Below are 19,315 nucleotides of genomic sequence, written 5' to 3'. Positions count from 1 at the left end.
GTTCCCCAACCAGTGCCCCCTTGAAAGCATGGAGTCTTAGCTACTGGGCCACCAAGGAAGTACCCAAAAGTCTCAAAGTTAGGAATCGAGCTTCCAAATGACAGGCCCAAGGAACACTGCTGATTAGCAGCGCAGGTACACGGAAAAAGCCATCGGACAGTGCCCGGTTTGGACGTTTGATACCTCGATCTGGAACTTTCTCCCTAGAACCCAGTGTGCTTTATCCAGTCTCCTGTATCACTTGACAAGACTCAGATGACCTTGCCCCCTTCTGGCTACATGACCCTTCTTTTCTTTGGAGCCCTCTTCTTTGATCACTGACCATCGAGGGGCATCCTGTAGGCATGAGAGAACTTAAAATATTGATGTTATCACCCAGCAAAGGAGGATAAGTGGTAGAAGAGTCCAAAGTGTATTGGCTAATAATTGTTCTGGAGGCCAGGTATCTGTATTACTCCAGTCTTTTACTACCAGATGTTAGTTAATGTTCATTTTGGCATTCTGCACTCACTGACTTTAAACCTGTTTTCTTTAGAGAGAAGCCCACTTCTCTCTAGGCCTACCTTAAGTCTGTTTTAATTTGAAGGGCTCATCAAATCATTGGGTAGCAGGGTTGTTAGTAACAAAGAAAAAAAGCAACTAAGCAGGTAGAACTGCCGAAACAATCTCAAAAAGATGACACAGGACACAGTGTTTCAAAATTTGTACATCGTTTACTTTAAGCAACAGTCCAGGGTTGTGAAGTACAACACACATTTTAAGGATGAGACTTTCGTTTCATGGTCAAGCACCAGCATCATGCACACAGCTTCAAGTTATCTAAGAAGAGCACTGCCCCCCCCACGGGTCCCTTCCCCACGAAGACCCCGCCCCTGCTTCACCACCTGGAATTCATCAGTCTGAGTGAACATCAAGCCTTCCTCTGCGTGGGAGCAGCAGGCTTTGCTCAGCCAGTCATGTTAAGTATCTGGCTTAAATGTATCTTAAGGTTCAGAAATAAAAGGCAATTTTTTGTTTTACTTTTTTTTTTGCTTTGCAGGCGGCAAGGCATAGGGCACAGGCCTTTTATCACTCCATATGGCACAGGAAGATGCTTTTTAGCAAAGGGCACTGAGAAGTTAGGGCAACACCAGGTAGGTTTCGGCATCAAGACAACCTTGTTTGGGGGCCTGAAGGGACAGCGCCTGTGGACTGTTTACTGGTCTGTCCAATCCAGGCTTGGTAAACCCAAGTAAAGCTGACCAAAAAAGGGTTTTAAAAACCTCAGTACAAAAGATCCTCTAACACATTTGAAACCAAATGGTTTGTTCTTAAAAACACGGTACTAAGTGTCACAAAGCTTTCCCTCCAATCTACTACTAGAAAACACTCATGCCAAGGCCTACAGACCCAGAGGAATAAGGACAGACAGAGAACCTGTTCTTCCAAAAAATAAAAATAAAATAAAAGACAGCAGTACATAAAGTGCTTCTTTTTTAATGAAACAAATCCAAAAGATGTCCAGTCAGGCTCAAGTTGTGCGGCTCACAAGCACGGAAAAACAAAGAAACAAAACGACGAGAGTCCGGGGCAGACGGAGCTAGCCCAGGACGAGGCTGGACTTGCCGCCAGGGGGGTTTCTCCGGGATGGCACAGGTGCCGGCGCCACTGGGCTGGGCACAGGGGCGGCGGGCACAGGCTTCTCCTCGCTCTGCCCCAGGGTGGCCTGCAAGTCTGTGTCCACGTTTTCTAGGAAAACAGAATGAAATTAAGACTAATAACTATTCCCAGTGAAGATGACGAGTCTAAGTTTTTTTGAAGGGGCTTTTTGGAGGATGGTTCAAACCATGCCTAGAGCTATAAAGAAGAAAACAGTTGGCACATGGCCACCGTCCAGAACCAGCCACTGGTAGTGTTCTGCCGTATGCATCCCCAGGTCTCTCTCTGTATGTTCTTTTCTGAATTACTTAAGTATATGGCGACATAAATGTTTTAAAGGTGAACATTACAGATAAGCTCTGGGTCCACCACTCCACTGCTGGGTGGGTCTCCTCCCCGTATTCCCAGAGGCCCCACTACTAGCTGTGTGCATCCTCTGTCCATCTGTTTTGCGTAAGCTTTGTGTGCTTTATTTCCAGCATATCACAGACGACCTTGTTTTTATTGTATTTAACATAATTGGTAGCAACTTGTCCCTTTTGGAAATTTACCCCCACTTATACACATGGTCAGGACTTCCCTGGTGGCTCAGACGGTAAAGCGTCTGTCTACAGTGCAGGAGACCTGGGTTCGATCCCTGGGTCGGGAAGATCTGCTGGAAAAGGAAATGGCAGTCCACTCCAGTACTACTGCCTGGAAAATCCCATGGACAGAGGAGCCTGGCAGGCTACAGTCCATGGGGTCGCAAAGAGTCGGATACGACTGAGCGACTTCACTTCACTTATACACATGGTCAGGTGCTTCCCTGGTGTCAGTGCTAAAGAATCCGCCTGCAATGCCGGAGCCTCAGGTTCAGTCCCTGGGGCGAGAAGATCCCCTGGAGGAGGAAATGGCAACCCACTTCACTCCAGTAATCTTGTCCGAGAAATCCCATGGACAGAGGAGCCTGGGAGGGCTACAGTCTATGGGGTTGCAAGATTCAGACATGACTGAGCAATTAAACAACATACACGTGGTCACACTTGATCTTCCTTAAGTCACTGCTTTCTAGTATATATACAGTATATGTGATTAATCCTCTACTGATAGCCAAAAAGTAAAACCAGTCTGACCATTCTGAAACCGTAACGTGTGTACTCTGGAACACAGGCCCAGGGGGACACGCGCTGTCGTCTTCAGTTTGAACAGAGACTGGGCGCCTCCTTCCACAGTGGCAGTCCAGGTCCACTCTAGCGCCCACGTCAGAGCATCCTCTACTCACATGGGTCCACTTCCCCCACTTGATAACCACCTCACCTTAATATCTGCCTAAGTGACAGGTGAAAAACGATTATTTAATTCTGTCATGCGTTAATGTTTCCATGATTAACGAGTGAGGCTGACTTTTTAAAAACCATGTAGTATCCAGCTTACAGACGTTTATTAAAGACTCCACCCCCACCCACTGATGGTTAATTATCTTAATCCAGTTACTCCCATCATATCAACCCTGCCCTTTCCTCATTAAAGTCTTAAGAACCAGTGTTATTATCACCCAATACATCCAGTCCTAGATACTGCTTGACTGATTCCCAGACTGACTTGTGAAATTCTCAACCAGCATATAGGAATCCTTAACCAGGTTGTTGCCACTGATTCAAATTCAAGAGTAATTGCAAAAGAAAAAAAAATGCATTATTTTCTGCAAAAGGTAATTTTTATGAAGAGTTTAATAGTTTAAGGCATGTCAGACTTATTTTTAACTAAAAAAAAAGCCAGCTCTCTTCATTTCAGTGTTAAATCTTAAATTCTATTGCATATTCTAACACCAACCTTGCAATAATCACACAGAGGCACCTTTAGTATAAAAAACTAAGATATTTATAAGACTTGGAAGAAAAACTACCTTAAGGTTTAAAGACATTTATTTCCTCCTAGTTTAGAAGTTCCAAAACCCTGGAGCAGCAAAGCAGAAATACTGGTTATGACATATGCTATGTAAGAACTTTGTAAGCACTCATATTAGACACCAACGCAAAGTACTAACTCCAAAAAAATTACTCATTAAAAAAAAAGTTCCTCATCAGACTAAACATTAAAGGTCCACATCCCTAAAACCACTTGTACTAAGTTTTCACTCTGCCGACTGAAACAGAGCAGTTCAAGGAGGAAGTCTTAGATCAGAAACATAACATCTCAGGAATATGCTACTGCTGCTTTAAACATTTCATTTCATGAATTTTTGGACTATTTGATAGAACCTGACTTCTAAGGCATATAATGTTCTATATTTTAACTACAGGTAAAAATGTAGTACGTGCTTTCCAAGATGATAGCACTCAGTTATGAACCAAAGCTTGGCGAGAAAGGGTTACCCCTCAGCTTCCTGTTGCACAAGAAACTGGACCAAATGCATCAACACACCATACCCAAGTCCTCCGACAGGCGCCCTTAAATAACCTAGGGAAGCATGTCCAGTTTACTGCAAATACAAACAAAACCCAAGAACTCAAATTTTAAAGCCATTCAAGACAGACGAATACAGACCACGAACTCCGCCTGAGCCAGCGTATCAACCCAAGCTGTTTCATTTCTGCTGCGAGGACACAGCCTCCCCACTGGACAGTATCTAACTGAATCCACCATCCGGGCCACCCAGCTGAGGAACACTTCAGACGGACACAAATGTTACTCGGCATGGTAGTTTATTTCCATAAAATGATTTTTAGATAAACAAGCTCATTCCTGCCAATCTCACGTTTGCCTTTATCATTACGCACGGAGCCACTTTGTCTTTCACAACTGGGTGACAAGAAGCCAAACGAGAAAAAGGGAGGAAAAAGGCACCCGTGGAGACTACACAACCATGCCCCTTAACCTAAACACTCATTTATCCGGTCAGAAATACTCTGGCCAGCAATAGAGGTTGGCTTGTGACTTCCTTGAGTCTGTGATAAGCATACGAATTGAGAGTAAAAGCTTTAGAAACTTTTATGGGACTTGACAGAGATCTTTTGTCTACTGAATCCAGTAATTTAAAAGATGTTTTTGTTTTTTTAAACAAAATTATGGCTTCTGCCATAATATACGTCCTATCTACTCCTTACTTGTCTGTCTTCTCTGGCATACCAGTAAGGTAACTTGATCAGACAGCAATGTCAGAAGAGAAAAAACCAACTCATCTAAGGATCACCAAATTAGAACCTCTAGAAAACACAACAGACTTGCCCGAAGGCAGGTAAGGACTTCTGCCCAAGCTTCCTGGACCTTCTCCCTCTTTCTGTAAGATTTCCAAAGTCCTCACTATAGACATTCCTGTGTTTAATTATCCCAAAGATGAAGGCAGTATATCCAAGCAAGATCTGCTTTATTTAACTGAGCAGAACTGATTGGCTTTGCAGTGAAGTTGCCGACAGAACTGGGGTTGACTTTTATTCACTAGACATGGTCTGAACTGTCATGCTCCTTGTCATTTTATGACAGACAAGCTAAAAGTAGCAGCAGTCAGGAGCAGAGAATAATCAGGTGCCAAACTGACGATCGATTAAAAAACACGAAAAGGAAAGACCTGTACACGGTGCATGTGCTACTCACCTGGAGGATCTATAACACTGAGCTGGGGGTGGGGGAGAGAATTTTTTTCTTTTCTTCAGTTACAGCTCAAGAGTTTTATTCAGCAAACAAAGAATAGTTTACCCTCAAGGCGTGAAGGCGGGCCGACCCCAAAGGAGAGGTTAAGAGAATTAATTATTAGCAGGACAAATATGACATATATTTTCATAACTTCAGGCTCTCACATACTGCTGTGGGCTCCCCAAATTTGTAATTCTATTCATTGATCAAAATTAGTGAATAAAGATTAGCTGCTTCTTGGGCCTCCCTGGTGGCTCAGTGGTGAAGAGGAGACAAGGGTCTGATCCCTGGTCAGGGAAGATCCCACACGATGTGGAATAGCTAAGCCCGTGCCACAACTATTGAGCCTGTGCTCCAAAACAAGAGAAGCCACCGCAATGAGGAGCCTGACCATCTCAACTGGACAAGTCACTGCTCGCTGAAACCAGACAAAAACCTGTGCAGCAACCACGACCCAGCATAGCCAAAAATAAAAAAATATTCTATTAAAAAAAAAGATTTAACTTATTATTCTTGCTAAATAAGGTCTGACATTGGAAGTATTTCTGAATACGAAAAGCAGCGGAATCAAAAAGTCTAGATTTTTTTTTTCTTTGAACCTATAGAACAATCTTTTTAAATGGAACAAACTAGATAGAAACAAAAACTAATACACCTTCAGTCCAATGAGAAGCAATCTGTCTGCGGAGAGAAAACCCAGGTAAAGTTCACAACAGTTCAGAAGATTCTCCTCCCCTCACGCCCAGTGAGAGACAACAAGACAACTGAACAGGAATTTCTATTTTCCTGGAAGACTGACTTGCCCAACGTAATGGCAGAAAAAAGCCTTGAAGGAGCGGCTTTGTCCTGGGCCGGCTGCGTGTCACTGGGTCAACTTGAACCTGATGGCTGCAGGCCAAACACACGTAAACCTCACATCACATGCAGCAGCGATTCTCTGGCACTTGTTAAAGAAGTGCCAATAAATACTTCAAAGATTTTAAATAATTAAATGATTACAGCTCTTTTCCACTTATAATTTGATGATGTGGATGCTAACTGATAATTTACACCTGCCCGCTAAAGTCATCATTCACAAGATCACAGGGTTACCGGTGTCGTGCTGAGTAAACACTTCAGTAGAAAATCAACTGTAAATGTAATGCTGAGGTCTGAGCTTGCGATGCCAGAGACGGTTACTAAGAAGCTCTCACTGAGTGTAACAAATACCAACCTGATTGACATCCGTCTGTTCTGAAAGCTTTAGGAGGTTTCCAGCCTTGTTCTCGCTGCTGGCTGTGCTTGCTAGCTTCCATTTTGCTTTCCTTTCCCCCTAGAGGATGGACACTGGCACCTGGGGCTCAGCCAGGTTCACTCTCCAGCCAGCTTCTTTCCCCAGGACATGACTTGAGTCAAAATTGAGTCTATTCTAACATTCAGAAATTGGCATACTTTTTTCAGACATACTCACCATGAACGTCACCTTCTCCCTGGAAAAGAAAAAAGTCAAAAATTTACTTCAGATTTTAATTTGGCCACACACAAAGAAAACAATCATAGTTCAGAGAAGCTACTGTCTCCCTGAAGACAGATGTCAAATTTTGTTTTGATGTAGTCAAGTTCAAGGTCAAGGTGCTCTTTACAATAAACAGCCTTTATTCAACTTGGAACAATGCTACACAAAAATGGTACTGGACCAAAAAAATGCTACTGGATAAATTGCCCGAGTGCTAGTAACATGGTCAAAACCCCAAAAAACCTTAACATTGACACTGATGGTATCAGTTAGCACTTCAGAGGAGCTTTTATCAGAACGGGAAACTGGTAAACCTATCTTTCCACCCCCTTTCCTTTCTTTCTAATCTAGCTGTTGAAGGGCCTTCATCAATTCCAAAGCCCTTCTACCAGTGTGCCCACATTCAGGCGGCTGCCGTTTCCATGTGCCCCGAGGTACCCACTCGGGGACATCCCACCAGGCTTTCCAGACAAACACCTGGGGCCTAGGGGCCGTGCTCACCTGCAGACAACCAATGGTAACACCGTGTGACAGCCTCCTGAAGTTTAGCTCAAAACAACAGGCAACATTTGCCAACAACTAAAACATCCTTGAGCTCAGATATGCTACTATGTGTGAGATACACAGGAAGTGCAACTGATCCGGTTTCAAAAATCAATATTGAAGGATAAAGATGAACCCAACTGGTAGCAGAGACACATGAACAGACCAAGGTCACATGACCTCATTTTTCTGATCTACTCTATCAATCCTCCATCAGCAGTACAGTCAGTCCCTTTCCTAATTACCACTTGATATAATAAAACTCCAGTGGATAAAAACCTAGTGGGAGAAAAAGCTCAGGGATGACTGGATAAGTAATTTAATAGAGGCTCTTTGCCCTGGGTATTAACTCCAGGGATTGAGATCATAAGCAAAGCCTTTAGAGAGTTAGGATAGACAGATGCCCTTTGAGAAATTGTTGCTGGAGTGATATTGGTGATGATGGATAGGAAAGATTCATGAAAGTTACAGCAAAGTGATGACTAAGAACAAGGCTTATGCCCCTGTCCGTGGCCTCCTCCTTACCCCTGCCCCACCTCCCCACCCCTCCCCATTTATGCTACTTTCTCTTTACTCTGTATTTCTATTTACTAATATTGCAGTTTTTGATGTTACAATAAAAATTTAGTGGTTAAGTGTAAACAAACAAACAAACAAAAAACAAACCCCAAAACTCCAGTGGCAAGTCTTAGTATAATGGAGGAAGGGCGGGGGGTGATGTGAGGATTTCATTTCTAAAGGGCGTGAACCTCCAAGCCTGTCTCTCCCCCTGTATTGTTGCACTGACCTTCAGATCTAAGAAGTCTCCAGAGTTCGCTTCAGAAGAATTCCTTCTCTGGGGTCCAGATGACTCAGAATCTTCCCTGCCCCCACTAGACTTGGCACCTGAGTCAAAATATACTTTCATGAGGAATACCAGGGAAAGATCTAAAGCACGCCACTACATAATGGGCTCGCGTCACATGACAACATGAGCCCACAGTGTCAGGGAGTGGCGGCTAGTGAAATGCCACAGAGGGGCCACATGAGCCAGCTGACGGCTCTCCTTGTTCTCAGCCATCACACCAACTCCCGCATCTCCCCCGTCTTAGCCCCTGTCTCTCCTCCCGTGACAAGCTTTAATTGTTGTTTCCCATGATTAAGCTAGATGTTAGTCAGCAGCACAAACCCAGCTGCAGTGGTCCTGCTGGGCCCACCCCTTGACCACTGACCACAGAGACGAGCAATACCTGCCGACTTGGCCCAGGAAGGCGGATTTTCCTCAGGTGTCCCAAAGATGCTGGAGGCCATTTTGTTCCTCCTCACAGGTTGTTCTGCTGGTTCATCAAAACCTAATGAAAAATTGGATCCACCGCCAGGAGGCCGCAAAACCCTAGAAATGATGGCGAAATGTCAGTTTCAGATCAGATCAAGACGTTTCCTGGCACATGTTTTCAAACACCTTTCATTTCAGTTCACCCACCCATTCATTCCACACACACCCCCACAAAAGAGAACTGTTAATGGGAAAATTAGGAATTAATTCCAACGTGGTATAAATTCAATGATGGACCTTAAGGTGGTGAGATTGTGCACCGTACCAGGCAGCTGAAACAGTCCTGAAGTACCAGCAACAGGCTGGTTGGCATCCCCTTTTAGGAACAGGCCAAAGCCTAATGGATCCTGTCTGCTAGGCCCAGCTGGACACATTTGCAAAGAAGTTTAGAAGCACATCTTGTTATTTATTTAAAAAAAAAAGTTTCCATTTTTATTTCCAACAAAACATTTTTAAATGGAAGAATATACATATACATGACCAACTTAGAAGCCCAAGGAAAGCTCGTAATCGTCTCTCCCATCTCAACATCATTCACAAGCCCTGTCTATACACGTGTACCTCACTATTCTCACTAACCATCGAGAGTGACCAGTCACAAGGAGAGTCAATCAAGAGTTAAGTGTAGGACTCCATGACATGCTCTACACCCGTGAACCTTTAGACACCATCTACAGCTCTTGTGTTTGACAAGGAAATATGGCACTTTCCCATTTCCAGATCTTCCGGACACAGGGTGACCAATTTGTCCCCTCCATGAAAAAACTCAATTTCATTTGTCCTGTCACTACTCAAAACATAGAAAATGGAGATGGTTTCATGGGAAGATGTCCTAACCACAGATTCAGTTCCTTTATGGTGATGGGAGTGCTCTATTTTTCTATTTCTTAAGTCATTTTGAGTAAGAAACATTTCTCTAGGAAGGTGTCCGTTTCATTCAAGTTTCCAGATACATCTAGCTGTCATTTGTAAACTCAGCTCCTTATATTTGAAAGGAAAGGAAAAATTTAACACTTCAGGTAAAAATTCTCTTCTAAGTATCCCTCCAGAGGTATCCCCAAGCTGTGATTTTTGTTCCCATTCTAAATATTTTCTCATTTCCATCATTTTCTTCTTTGACCCATAAATTATTTAAAAGTACATTTGTAAATTTGCTAACATAGGTCTTTCTAGTCTGATTTCCAGCTTTCCATTATAATACAGACAGGATCTATGTGACATGTTCCTTTGAAATATGATGTGTTTTATGGCTTAATAGGTGCTTCATTTTATAAATCTTCTGTATCTGCTTGAAAGGAACATAGACTTAGCAGTGTTCTATATGTCTACTAGATAAAGCCTATTAATTGAGTTGTTCAAATCTACTGATTTTGTTTGCGCCGCATGGTATGTGGGATCCTAGTTCCTCACCAGAGATCAAACCTGCAGCCCCCGCACACATTGGAAGCACAGAATCCCAACCACTAGACCACCAAGAAAGTCCCATCAAATCTACTAATTTTTAAGTATGTTTTATCAATTACTGAGATTCTGTTACCAACTTCTCCTACAATGGCGGATTTTGTCAACTTCTGCTCAGGACTGTCAAGATAAGAATTCTCTCTCAAAAAGACCACCATTGGAGTATTTTATTTAGTTCAGAAGGGAGAACTGTGATGGATTAACTGGCTAGTCATTTTGATTAAAGGAACAAACCAAATATATATTCCTAACTCACTTCATTTACCACAATAAATTCCAGCTAGGTCAAATATTTAAATTTAAAGACTAAGACAAAAATATTGGAAGAAAACATGTACGAATCTGGTTCTAGTCATGAAGGCTTTCCTTCTAAGCGCAAGATGAAAGCCAGAAACCATGAAAAATGGACAGATTAAACTTGGCAAAAATACACATATTTGACAAAGGATGATAGAATCACTTTTAAAATAATTAAAAGAATCATGAGAGAAATAAAAATGGACAAAAGGGACTAACAGACAATTAAAAAATATGGGTAGTTTCTAAATATTAAAAATTTTTAAAATAAATGAAACCTAAAACAAAAGAATATATTTTTGCTTATTAGGTTGGTAAAGATGAAAAAAAAATGCCAATTTCCAGTGTGAACTGAAGTGTGAGAATATAAATTTGCACAAACTTTCTACAGATAATTTTGATTAAAATGTATCAAGTGTTTAAATTTGCATCTTCTGTGAATCAGGGAAGGGGTTCTACTTCCATAAGTTTTCCTAAGTAGATAAGCAGACATACGTACAAGTAAGCTTGCAGATGCAGGCTTGGTTAGGCCTAAGCAGAACAGAAGCAAACTGCTCGGGCTTCCCCTCTCAACTATATCTAGTTCTCACCATCTTCTCCAGCCCAGTCAGGCCACATTCTTCCCTGTTCCGAGAACTGTTCTGCCTTATCTCCACCTCAGAATATTTACTCCCCTATTTCCTCCTGCCCAGAGCACTTTCCACCCTTTCCTCGGTGACTGTTTCAGAATCCAGCCCATTTCTTAAACCTTCTCCTCTTCTAGGAAGCCCTCCATAACCTTGAGAAATCAGCAGTAGGACACCGAAAGGAAAGAATGTTAGATACCCTCTCTTTCTGGCCACCAGTTCTTCCTGTAAAGGACCAAACAGTAATTATTTTTGGACTGTGGGTCATTCGGTTTTTTGCAGCTATGCAGCTCCATAACAGCACAGAGGCAAGCCACAGGCAACACGAAGATGAATGAGGGCAGCTATGTCCCAATAAAGCTTTATTTATGGACACAAATTTGATTTTCTTGTCATTTTCACAAGTCATGAAAGATTCTTCTGCCCTTTTTCAGCCATTTATACTTGTAAAAATCAGGTGCCAGCTGGACTTGGCTATCGGGTGGTAGTACACTGGGCTCTGCTCTGTCTAGTTCAGCAAATAGCCTCATTTTTTAAAAGAACAAAGTCAGGCCTGGAGAAGTTCTAAATGAACTGCCCAACTTTAGTTAAAACAAGTAACAGAGATGGGGCCAGACCCCAAGCCCCGGCAGGCACATTTAAAAAGGGCTCAAAGTGAAGTAGGGGGATCACTCAATACCATTTTCTCTTTAAACTACAAACCTATATAGTTGGTGTTCTGATTGCTTTTCATGTTTTCTAGACTGAATATATTTCTTATATAGGTCCTCTAGCATCTTTCTCTAAATCTAATATTCATGTCTCTCCATAGTAAAATTCAGTACTCAATTTACACTAAATTAAAATGTCATTATTATTTTCCAGGGGTAGGGGTGGGGGGAATCCATTGTGTGCTTTTATAACATGTAAAACATTTAAAAGCCCACTGTTTGTAAGTCTCCCATATTAAATATTCACTCAGATTAAATTCATTAAATGAATTAAGAAATCATGTTCAGGCATACCTCTTATAATTTTGGGTCTGCTAATAAAATTGTTTAAATAATAATTTAAAATATGTTACAAATTCTTAATAGTCATTCTCTATGTTAAAGTCAGAAGTGACTAGGTTTTTATCATTTGTACCTCAGATCAACAGACACTTGAAATATTATAATCAAAACTAGCTTGCTTCAGAGACTTCCCTGGCGGTTCAGTGGTTAGGGCTCCATGCATCCACAGCAGGGGGCATGGGTTTGATCCCTGGGAGGGGAACTAAGATCCCCCCCAAAAACAAAATTAACTTGCTTCACTGTCATCCCCTTCATTCCCCAGAGATTAGACTTATTCTCCTTACTATCATAATTAAATTCTCATGAATTATTTCAGCCAGATGAAAATCTTCAAAACCCTAATAGGCCAGGAATTTTTTTTCTTTTTTACCTTACAAAAAGAAAAAAGACACTACAATCCGAACACCAGCTTAGAAAAGAAAGTCAAAGCTCTGACCAGCCCAACTTTTTAAAGGTCTGTGTCCCTCTTGCAAGAGCAGGTTCTACCTACTCCGATGACGTCAGTGTTGTGGAGCCCATTTGTAACAGCGAGACATCCCCAAACAAAGGATTTGGATCATAAGAGAAATTATTTCAATTTTATTTTCTAAGATCCTGCTATTCTTCCTGAACTATGATAATGAGATCAGAATTACATATCTGAGACTCAACAAAAATGTGTCCATGAACTGCGGGTAGCAATTTTCAAAAAAGTACTCTTTTTTCTTTCTTATCTCTTTAAATCCCAGAGTTTCCATGTGAGCTTTGCAGATCATTCCCTATCAGACTAAATTTATAATTTGTTTATGGAACTAGGAAACTGTTACTGAAGGAAAGAAGTTTAAGAGAATTAGGCGAGAAGGAAAGGTAGAAGTAAATAAAAGGACAATGCTACATAGAGTCTTAAGATGACAATATTGGGGAAAACTGATGACAAAAGGGGGTTAAAACATTTATTTTGCAAAACCAAGTCATGTATGTCTCACATTTCAAAGCTACAAATGAAAAAACTAGTGTGAGGATTCATTTGACCTGGTTACTTAAATTCTTTATGAATTCAACACTAAACTGCGCTCAACCGCAAAGGATAAAAAAACCTCTGATTTTTTAATAGAATGCTTGAGTTTTCACATCCCAATCACCACAGTCTGGCCAACATAAAGTTGACCTCAGGGCACAAAATGAAAAACCAAGGTTTCAGTTTGTTCCAGTGTCCTCTGGAAAAAAAAAGTCATCTCACTGGAAGGATGACAAGAGAAGAGGGAGTGACCAGGGTTTGCGTAGGTCTATCTACTCAAGTTCCCCTTCCTCCGAGCAGCACTCTGATTTAGTTGTTAAAATCTTCCCCATTCTTTTCTACATTTGAAAAGGCAACCAAAGAGTTGAAGTCTTAAGAATGTCATTTCCAACACTACCTCCTCAGCCTCACTGATGCGGCCTGCTTTTTGTCCCCAAGGACTCCAACCCCTGTGAGACACTGCTCTTTCACGGCTGTCTTCTTAGCCCCACAAAATGGCTCCCTTTGTGCCGCTTGCCCAGGACCCCAAGGCTGCCGACACATGACGGCGGGTCGTGGTCGGTGAAGAAGAGAGGCTCAGAAAAAGTGGAATCTAAGCTGCCTCCACGCCTTGGGCAGGATCCCAGAGATGCTTGTGTCCCACCTTGAAGAACAGCCTGCGTGCAATTAGCCGAGACAATGTGGACATCTTCCACGGCATCCAAAGCCTTCCACCAAGTTAGGCAAGGGCTCGGAAGAGAGGCCCTCCCAGTCCACACACCGTGCCTAGGGCCCCCTTGCCTGGCTGCAGTGGCATGAGTGGCCAGAAAGGCTCGGGCTGCGCAGGTGGAGATAGTACGGAAGAGACAATGGATGTCTCCGGCCCCGCCCAAGAACAGGAAACCTCCTCCATCCAGCCCGGGAATCCGGCCCAGAGGTGAACTCATTTGGCAAACGTCAAAGGGGGAAGCGAAAGAGGTGGGATGCGAAGACCGAGGTCCGAAGGTTTGAGCGCAGAAAACCCACTAGGAACGACACGCTCCCCCTCCCATTCGGAGGTGGGCGCGGGAGGGGAAGGAGCAGGGGTCTTTCCTTTGTTAGCAGAGGGGAGGCACTTGGCGGAGGGTTTACGGTTGGGTCCTGAACGGGGGCGGGGATCGTGCTGACCAGCCCCGCCCGAAGACAAATGCCACCTGCCAGGCGGACCCGAGTGGGCAGGAGCCCGCCGGACCCGATCGCTGCGGCTGCAGGATCTGACCGCCACGCCGGGCGCGGGGCCACCCACCTGCTCCCGGGCTAGAGACACGAGCGCGTTGTCGGGGGTGGGACAATGGGGCCAGATCAAGGTGCCCCGCGGGCTACCCGCACACCTGGGGCCCAAGACCACCGTCCTGGGGCCGAGCCTGCCGCGCCGCAAAAGGCAGAAAGCGAACCCTCTCAGCACGTCCCGACTAACGAAAACCGGCCGCACGGCGAGCGCGAGGGGCCCCGGCCCTTCCCAGCCCCTTGCTTCGGGGGAGGAATGAATGGGAGAGGAGCAGGAATCGGGCGGGGCCGGCGCGTCAAGCTCGCCGGCCGCACAAAGGCGGAGCCGGTGGCCGAGCCAGGCCAGTCGGCCGGGCGCGAGCGCAGCGCCCCGGGCACGTTACAGCCAACAACCAGCCGCCAGACCCGCCCGGGCCCCTGGGCAACAGACCTCCCGCCCCGGAAACCCCTCGCCTCACCGGGAGCTGTTCCTGCTGTTAGGGTCGACGCCCTTGAAGGTGGTGGTGGTGGTCATGGCGCCGAAGAGCGAGGTAGGCTGGCGCGGAGCGGAGCGGAGCGCTGAAAGGGTCAGGTCGGAGGGGAGCACAGCAGCTATCCAACCCAAAGCCGGCGACCGCTGCAGGAGCCTCCGCCGCGGCTTGCCGGACGGACCGCCGCTTTTATAGGGCTCGCAAATCCCCGCCCCCACCCCGGCGGCATTGGTCGATTCAAATGACCCTGTTCACTCCTATTGGTTCTCTGGAGTGCCAAGCATCCTGAGACGTCAAGACGGGCTGAGACGGGCCCTGCTCAGCCTAAACCCGCCCCCTTCCTAATCAGGGAAGGTCTGGGGACGTTTCCCCTCCCCCACCCCCAAATCTCGGAGATGATTGGACAAAAGACAAACCTGCCCCGCGCTCCGTACAAGTAGTGCTCGCTGTCACTTAAAAAAGTTACCTTGATAAAAGGAAAAACTCGCTCTGGGCTAGTTGGAAATCGCAAGTTGAAGACAGGTTTATCTTTACCATCATTTTGTCTTATTCATGGCGGGTAGCTAGGGCATGCTCCTCAAGAGAGGAAAACGACTGCTACAAACCCACGTTTACTGAATACCTACTATGTGTCCTGCCTGGAAACCTGACAGTCCCAAAGCAGCAGCACTATGAGTCAGCAACAGAAAGCATACGAAAATGATCCCTTGTAAAATGACGGGAAATTCTTTACATTTTAATGTTACTATTTAGCTGTAACGCGTGGTGCATGCACTAAACCAAAATTACAGTCGTTCCGATTTGAGGGCCCGTTCTTAAGGCCGGTTAATGCCGGGCTTCGGGGAATGGCTACATCCCTTGTTCCTAAGGCCACAGGAGTAGTCCAGGCCTCTGCAGCTGTTTATAACCGTTAAGTCATGACTCTTCCACCTGTCTGGGTAAATCAATCCCCACAACAAATGCAGACACACTTGTAGGGCTCAGGAATGACTGTTTATAAGATCATAATAGCAAAGTCTTGGGCAAACCAGAGGCGAGGCCTTCCTGGTCACGCTATTTCCTCAAGGCAGATCTCTCTATTTCCCTTAAGAAGTGAACTATATTCCTCTTTGTGTGGCCTCCTCCTTCCTGGCCATCTGTATTGGTTAACCACTCTCCTGGGTTTTCATGAAAAGCCAGAGACAAGCCCTCCTCTTCCAGAAGGCCTGGGTCATGTGTTTATGTGCTTACCACAAAAGCATGAAGCATACCACTTGTTTGGATTAAAATCCTTCTCTTTCCAAAGGCTGGACCTAAAGTTCCTAAACTGTAAAACCCCCCAAAAAAACTCTTCAGGCCAACCTAGTGAGCATGCACCCCCTCTTCAAAAGTCAGTTATTAATTAGGAGGTAGTGGAATATGATGGTTGTGAGCTCAGGGTCTCAAAGGAGAAATTCAGGTTTGACTCTCAAATCTTATCTGAGCATTGTTTCATTTGCAACACAAGGATAGAGTAGTATTTAGACTCCATAGACTTGAGAAGACTGGATGAGGTAATGGATGTAAGGTGCTTGTCCTGACATATCATCAACATGATAGCCATTTTTATTATCAGACTTACTTGGAAAGTAACCACATTTTTCTTTAAACAATCTGCAAGTGGTTTTGTTTTGTTAAATGAGGGATTTAGACTTGACTCTTAGGATCCATTTTCGCCTGTTTTTGAGTTTGCACTGGCTTGCCTTATTTCCTCTGGAAACCAGAAAGCCTATGTTCTAGTTCCACTTCCTCCCAACTTAAGACACTTGTAGGTCATTTATATACTTGAGCCCAGGTTTTTCATCTGTAAAATGGGTTAACAGCAGCTATTCTGTAAGATTTGGGATGAGATAATTAGGTACTCCATCCTGGCTGCATAACAGAATAATCTATGAGCTTTTGGGGGATTTCTGGATACAAGATACAGCAGTGGATATCTGGAATAAGTTAAACAGACAACTCTCATATACATATAGCTTGGGCTGAGAACCTTTGCTTCAAAGGTAAGGAATCAGCTCCAAGAGAATCCTTTTTAACCTAATCTGATTTATGAAGAGTAAATTCACATAAAACAGACATCTGATTAAAGCCATCTGAGGTCTGTTTGGAACATTCCTTGTATTTTATAGTAAATACTGCCAGAAATTTCCAGAATAATTAGCCCTCCTATTTACTTGTTCACATACTTAACACTGAGTTGGTCAAAAAACTCATTTGGATTTTTCCATAAGCTGTTTTGGAAAAACCCAAAGAATTTTTGGCCAACACAATAGTTTTGACCAAATTACCATACTTCACTTTCTACTGCAAAATTGAGATTTGGGGTAAAAGATAACAATATGTAGTTCTGCTATAATCTTTGCTTCAGATGACCAACTAAGTTGAAAATGGGACATGAATCAAATTACATTTTTCCCCCAAAGATCAACACAGATCAAGATCAAAAGATGCAAAAGGATGGGACAATGTGAATATCTGCTTATACAGTCATGAAGGCCTATCATTATGATTTTTAAAATACACACAAGAGTCTGTATCAATACAAAATCTGCTTCAAATTCTCAGGTTAACCTAAAAATCTAAAGAAATAGAAGACACATGAAATCTTGTAACAAGGAATGATCCCACAGCTATTTCAGGACCTACAGCAGTGTTTTTAAACTTTTATGAAGCAGAATCCAAATATATAAAATAGATTAACAGAACCCTGGCTCTCTCTTTGCTTTCCCATCCTTGGCCACTCTCTACATAGTCCTCCTCTTTTTGCACAACCTCAGGGTTCCATGAGATTTTAAAGTCACTGCCCTATATGCATGTCCATTTTCTCCTGCTTTTTAAACAGTTAATAGAAGAATGAGAGTGGCCTCCACTTCTTTTTCAGCAGTAAACTCTTTAACTTCCTGCAGTCCCAACTGCCACTTCCCTGCTATATCCATTTGTACCAGTCTTCCATTTTAATTCGCTGCAGGAAGCCTGGCAATCAGCTTTTCCAACAGGCCTTTTGTTTGTTGGCATCAGGTCCTAGTTTTAGTTGCAGCATGTGGGATTGAACCCGGGCCCCCTGCATTGTGATCACTAAGCCTTAGCCACTCAACCACCAGGGAAGTCCCAACAGATTTTTCTGGCCACTTCACCCAGCATGCATAACTTCCACAACCAGGGATCAAACCTGTGGCCTTTGCAGTGGAAACTCAATCTGTAACCACTGGATCACCAGGCTTTTGTAAACCCAGTATTTTTAGAAATTCCTTAGAACACAATCTATTGCTCTGAAGCATGTGGCAGAAAAATCTTTACTATTTAAAACATGTCAGAAAATGATTAAGGCCCTAATAAATTTTTATTTGGACAGGAATCCTGTTGCTTTTTATATTTGTTGCTGAGGGTGTGGACAGTGTTATCCAAGTATGCCATGTACAACTTAAAATAGAAAAATCTGCTAGTTGTTCTTCACTACTTGTACACTTGTGCCTATTACAGATAAATAAATTTTCACCAAACACAAAAAATGCACTACTGTAGCATCTCTTTGGGAGAAGGCAATGGCAACCCACTCCAGCGTTCTTGCCTGGAGAATCCCAGGGACAGAGGAGCCTAGTGAGCTGCCGTCTATGGGGTTACAGAGTTGGACACGACTGAAGCGACTCAGCAGGGGCAGCATATCTTTGTTCTCACACATTTGTTTGTGTCTTCGATGTTACCAGCTTTCCCATTACCAGGTAAACTGAGGTGTCCGTAATTTCAACTTGTCCTATTTGTTCCAAAATGCCAGAGGAAATAGGCAATCTACATAGTCTCCTTACTGGAATTTATTCCACCTAGATTCTGCAATTGGGTTTGAACCAACCTCTTCGAATAGTGTCTTTCCCTGTGATCCAATACACATATGTTAGGTTGAACCATACGACACTGCAGATATCTGCTTTTGATCTACATGAATAGCAACTACATATGTTTAACCATACTTCAATACATACTCTTAATGTTTTCTATTCCTTATTACTAAAAGGAAATACTGGTCATGTGCTTCTGAACTTGGTTGAGCGACTTTTAATTAATGAACAGCCCAACAAGTTTCACTTTCATCCCCTACTGCAGCATGCTCCATAAGTATATCACTCATACATACATTCTGCACCCATCACTCCTGGAGCCAAATTTAGTATACATCTGTCCATTCTTTTCTTAGCTGTATCCTCACCACACAAAAAAAGAAAAAAGGCAGATCAATGCCACTGAGAGAAAAACAGCCCAAGGAGTTTAGTTTCTCTTAAAACTCATTTGCCATTAAGTAAATTAAATGAACCAACCTAGAGGCCTCAAATATGGAAAATGGCTTTGTCATATTCTTGCCTTCTCTTTCTCCAAAGTTAAACAAAAAGGTATGCACACTCTACTAAGGTCTGACATGCCCTCTGGTCATTCTGAAATACGAAGAGGAAGAGCATGGTTCCTATTTCCCTATTTTTTTCCTGCTCTTCTCATACTAAAAGCTGAGTAAGATAGTGATTTTTGTCTTCTTTCCTCAATCCCAGGTTTTCTATTT

At 43.4% G+C, this 19,315-nt stretch overlaps 1 protein-coding gene across 1 annotated transcript; it reads right to left on the bottom strand.

The window, feature by feature from the left end:
• On the bottom strand, positions 694–14,956 carry HN1 (hematological and neurological expressed 1). The gene is made up of 5 exons (XM_005709697.3): positions 14,740–14,956; positions 8,518–8,660; positions 8,076–8,173; positions 6,701–6,719; positions 694–1,728 (listed from the first exon to the last, which is right to left on the bottom strand). Exons 1-5 carry the CDS (start codon positions 14,793–14,795, stop codon positions 1,580–1,582), a joined length of 465 nt encoding a protein of 154 aa, XP_005709754.3. The 5' UTR covers positions 14,796–14,956; the 3' UTR covers positions 694–1,579.

This window comes from Capra hircus, chromosome 19, assembly GCF_001704415.2.
Source record: "Capra hircus breed San Clemente chromosome 19, ASM170441v1, whole genome shotgun sequence".
NCBI classification, from domain to species: Eukaryota; Metazoa; Chordata; class Mammalia; order Artiodactyla; family Bovidae; genus Capra; species Capra hircus.
This window is presented reverse-complemented; position numbering and strand designations above follow the sequence as displayed.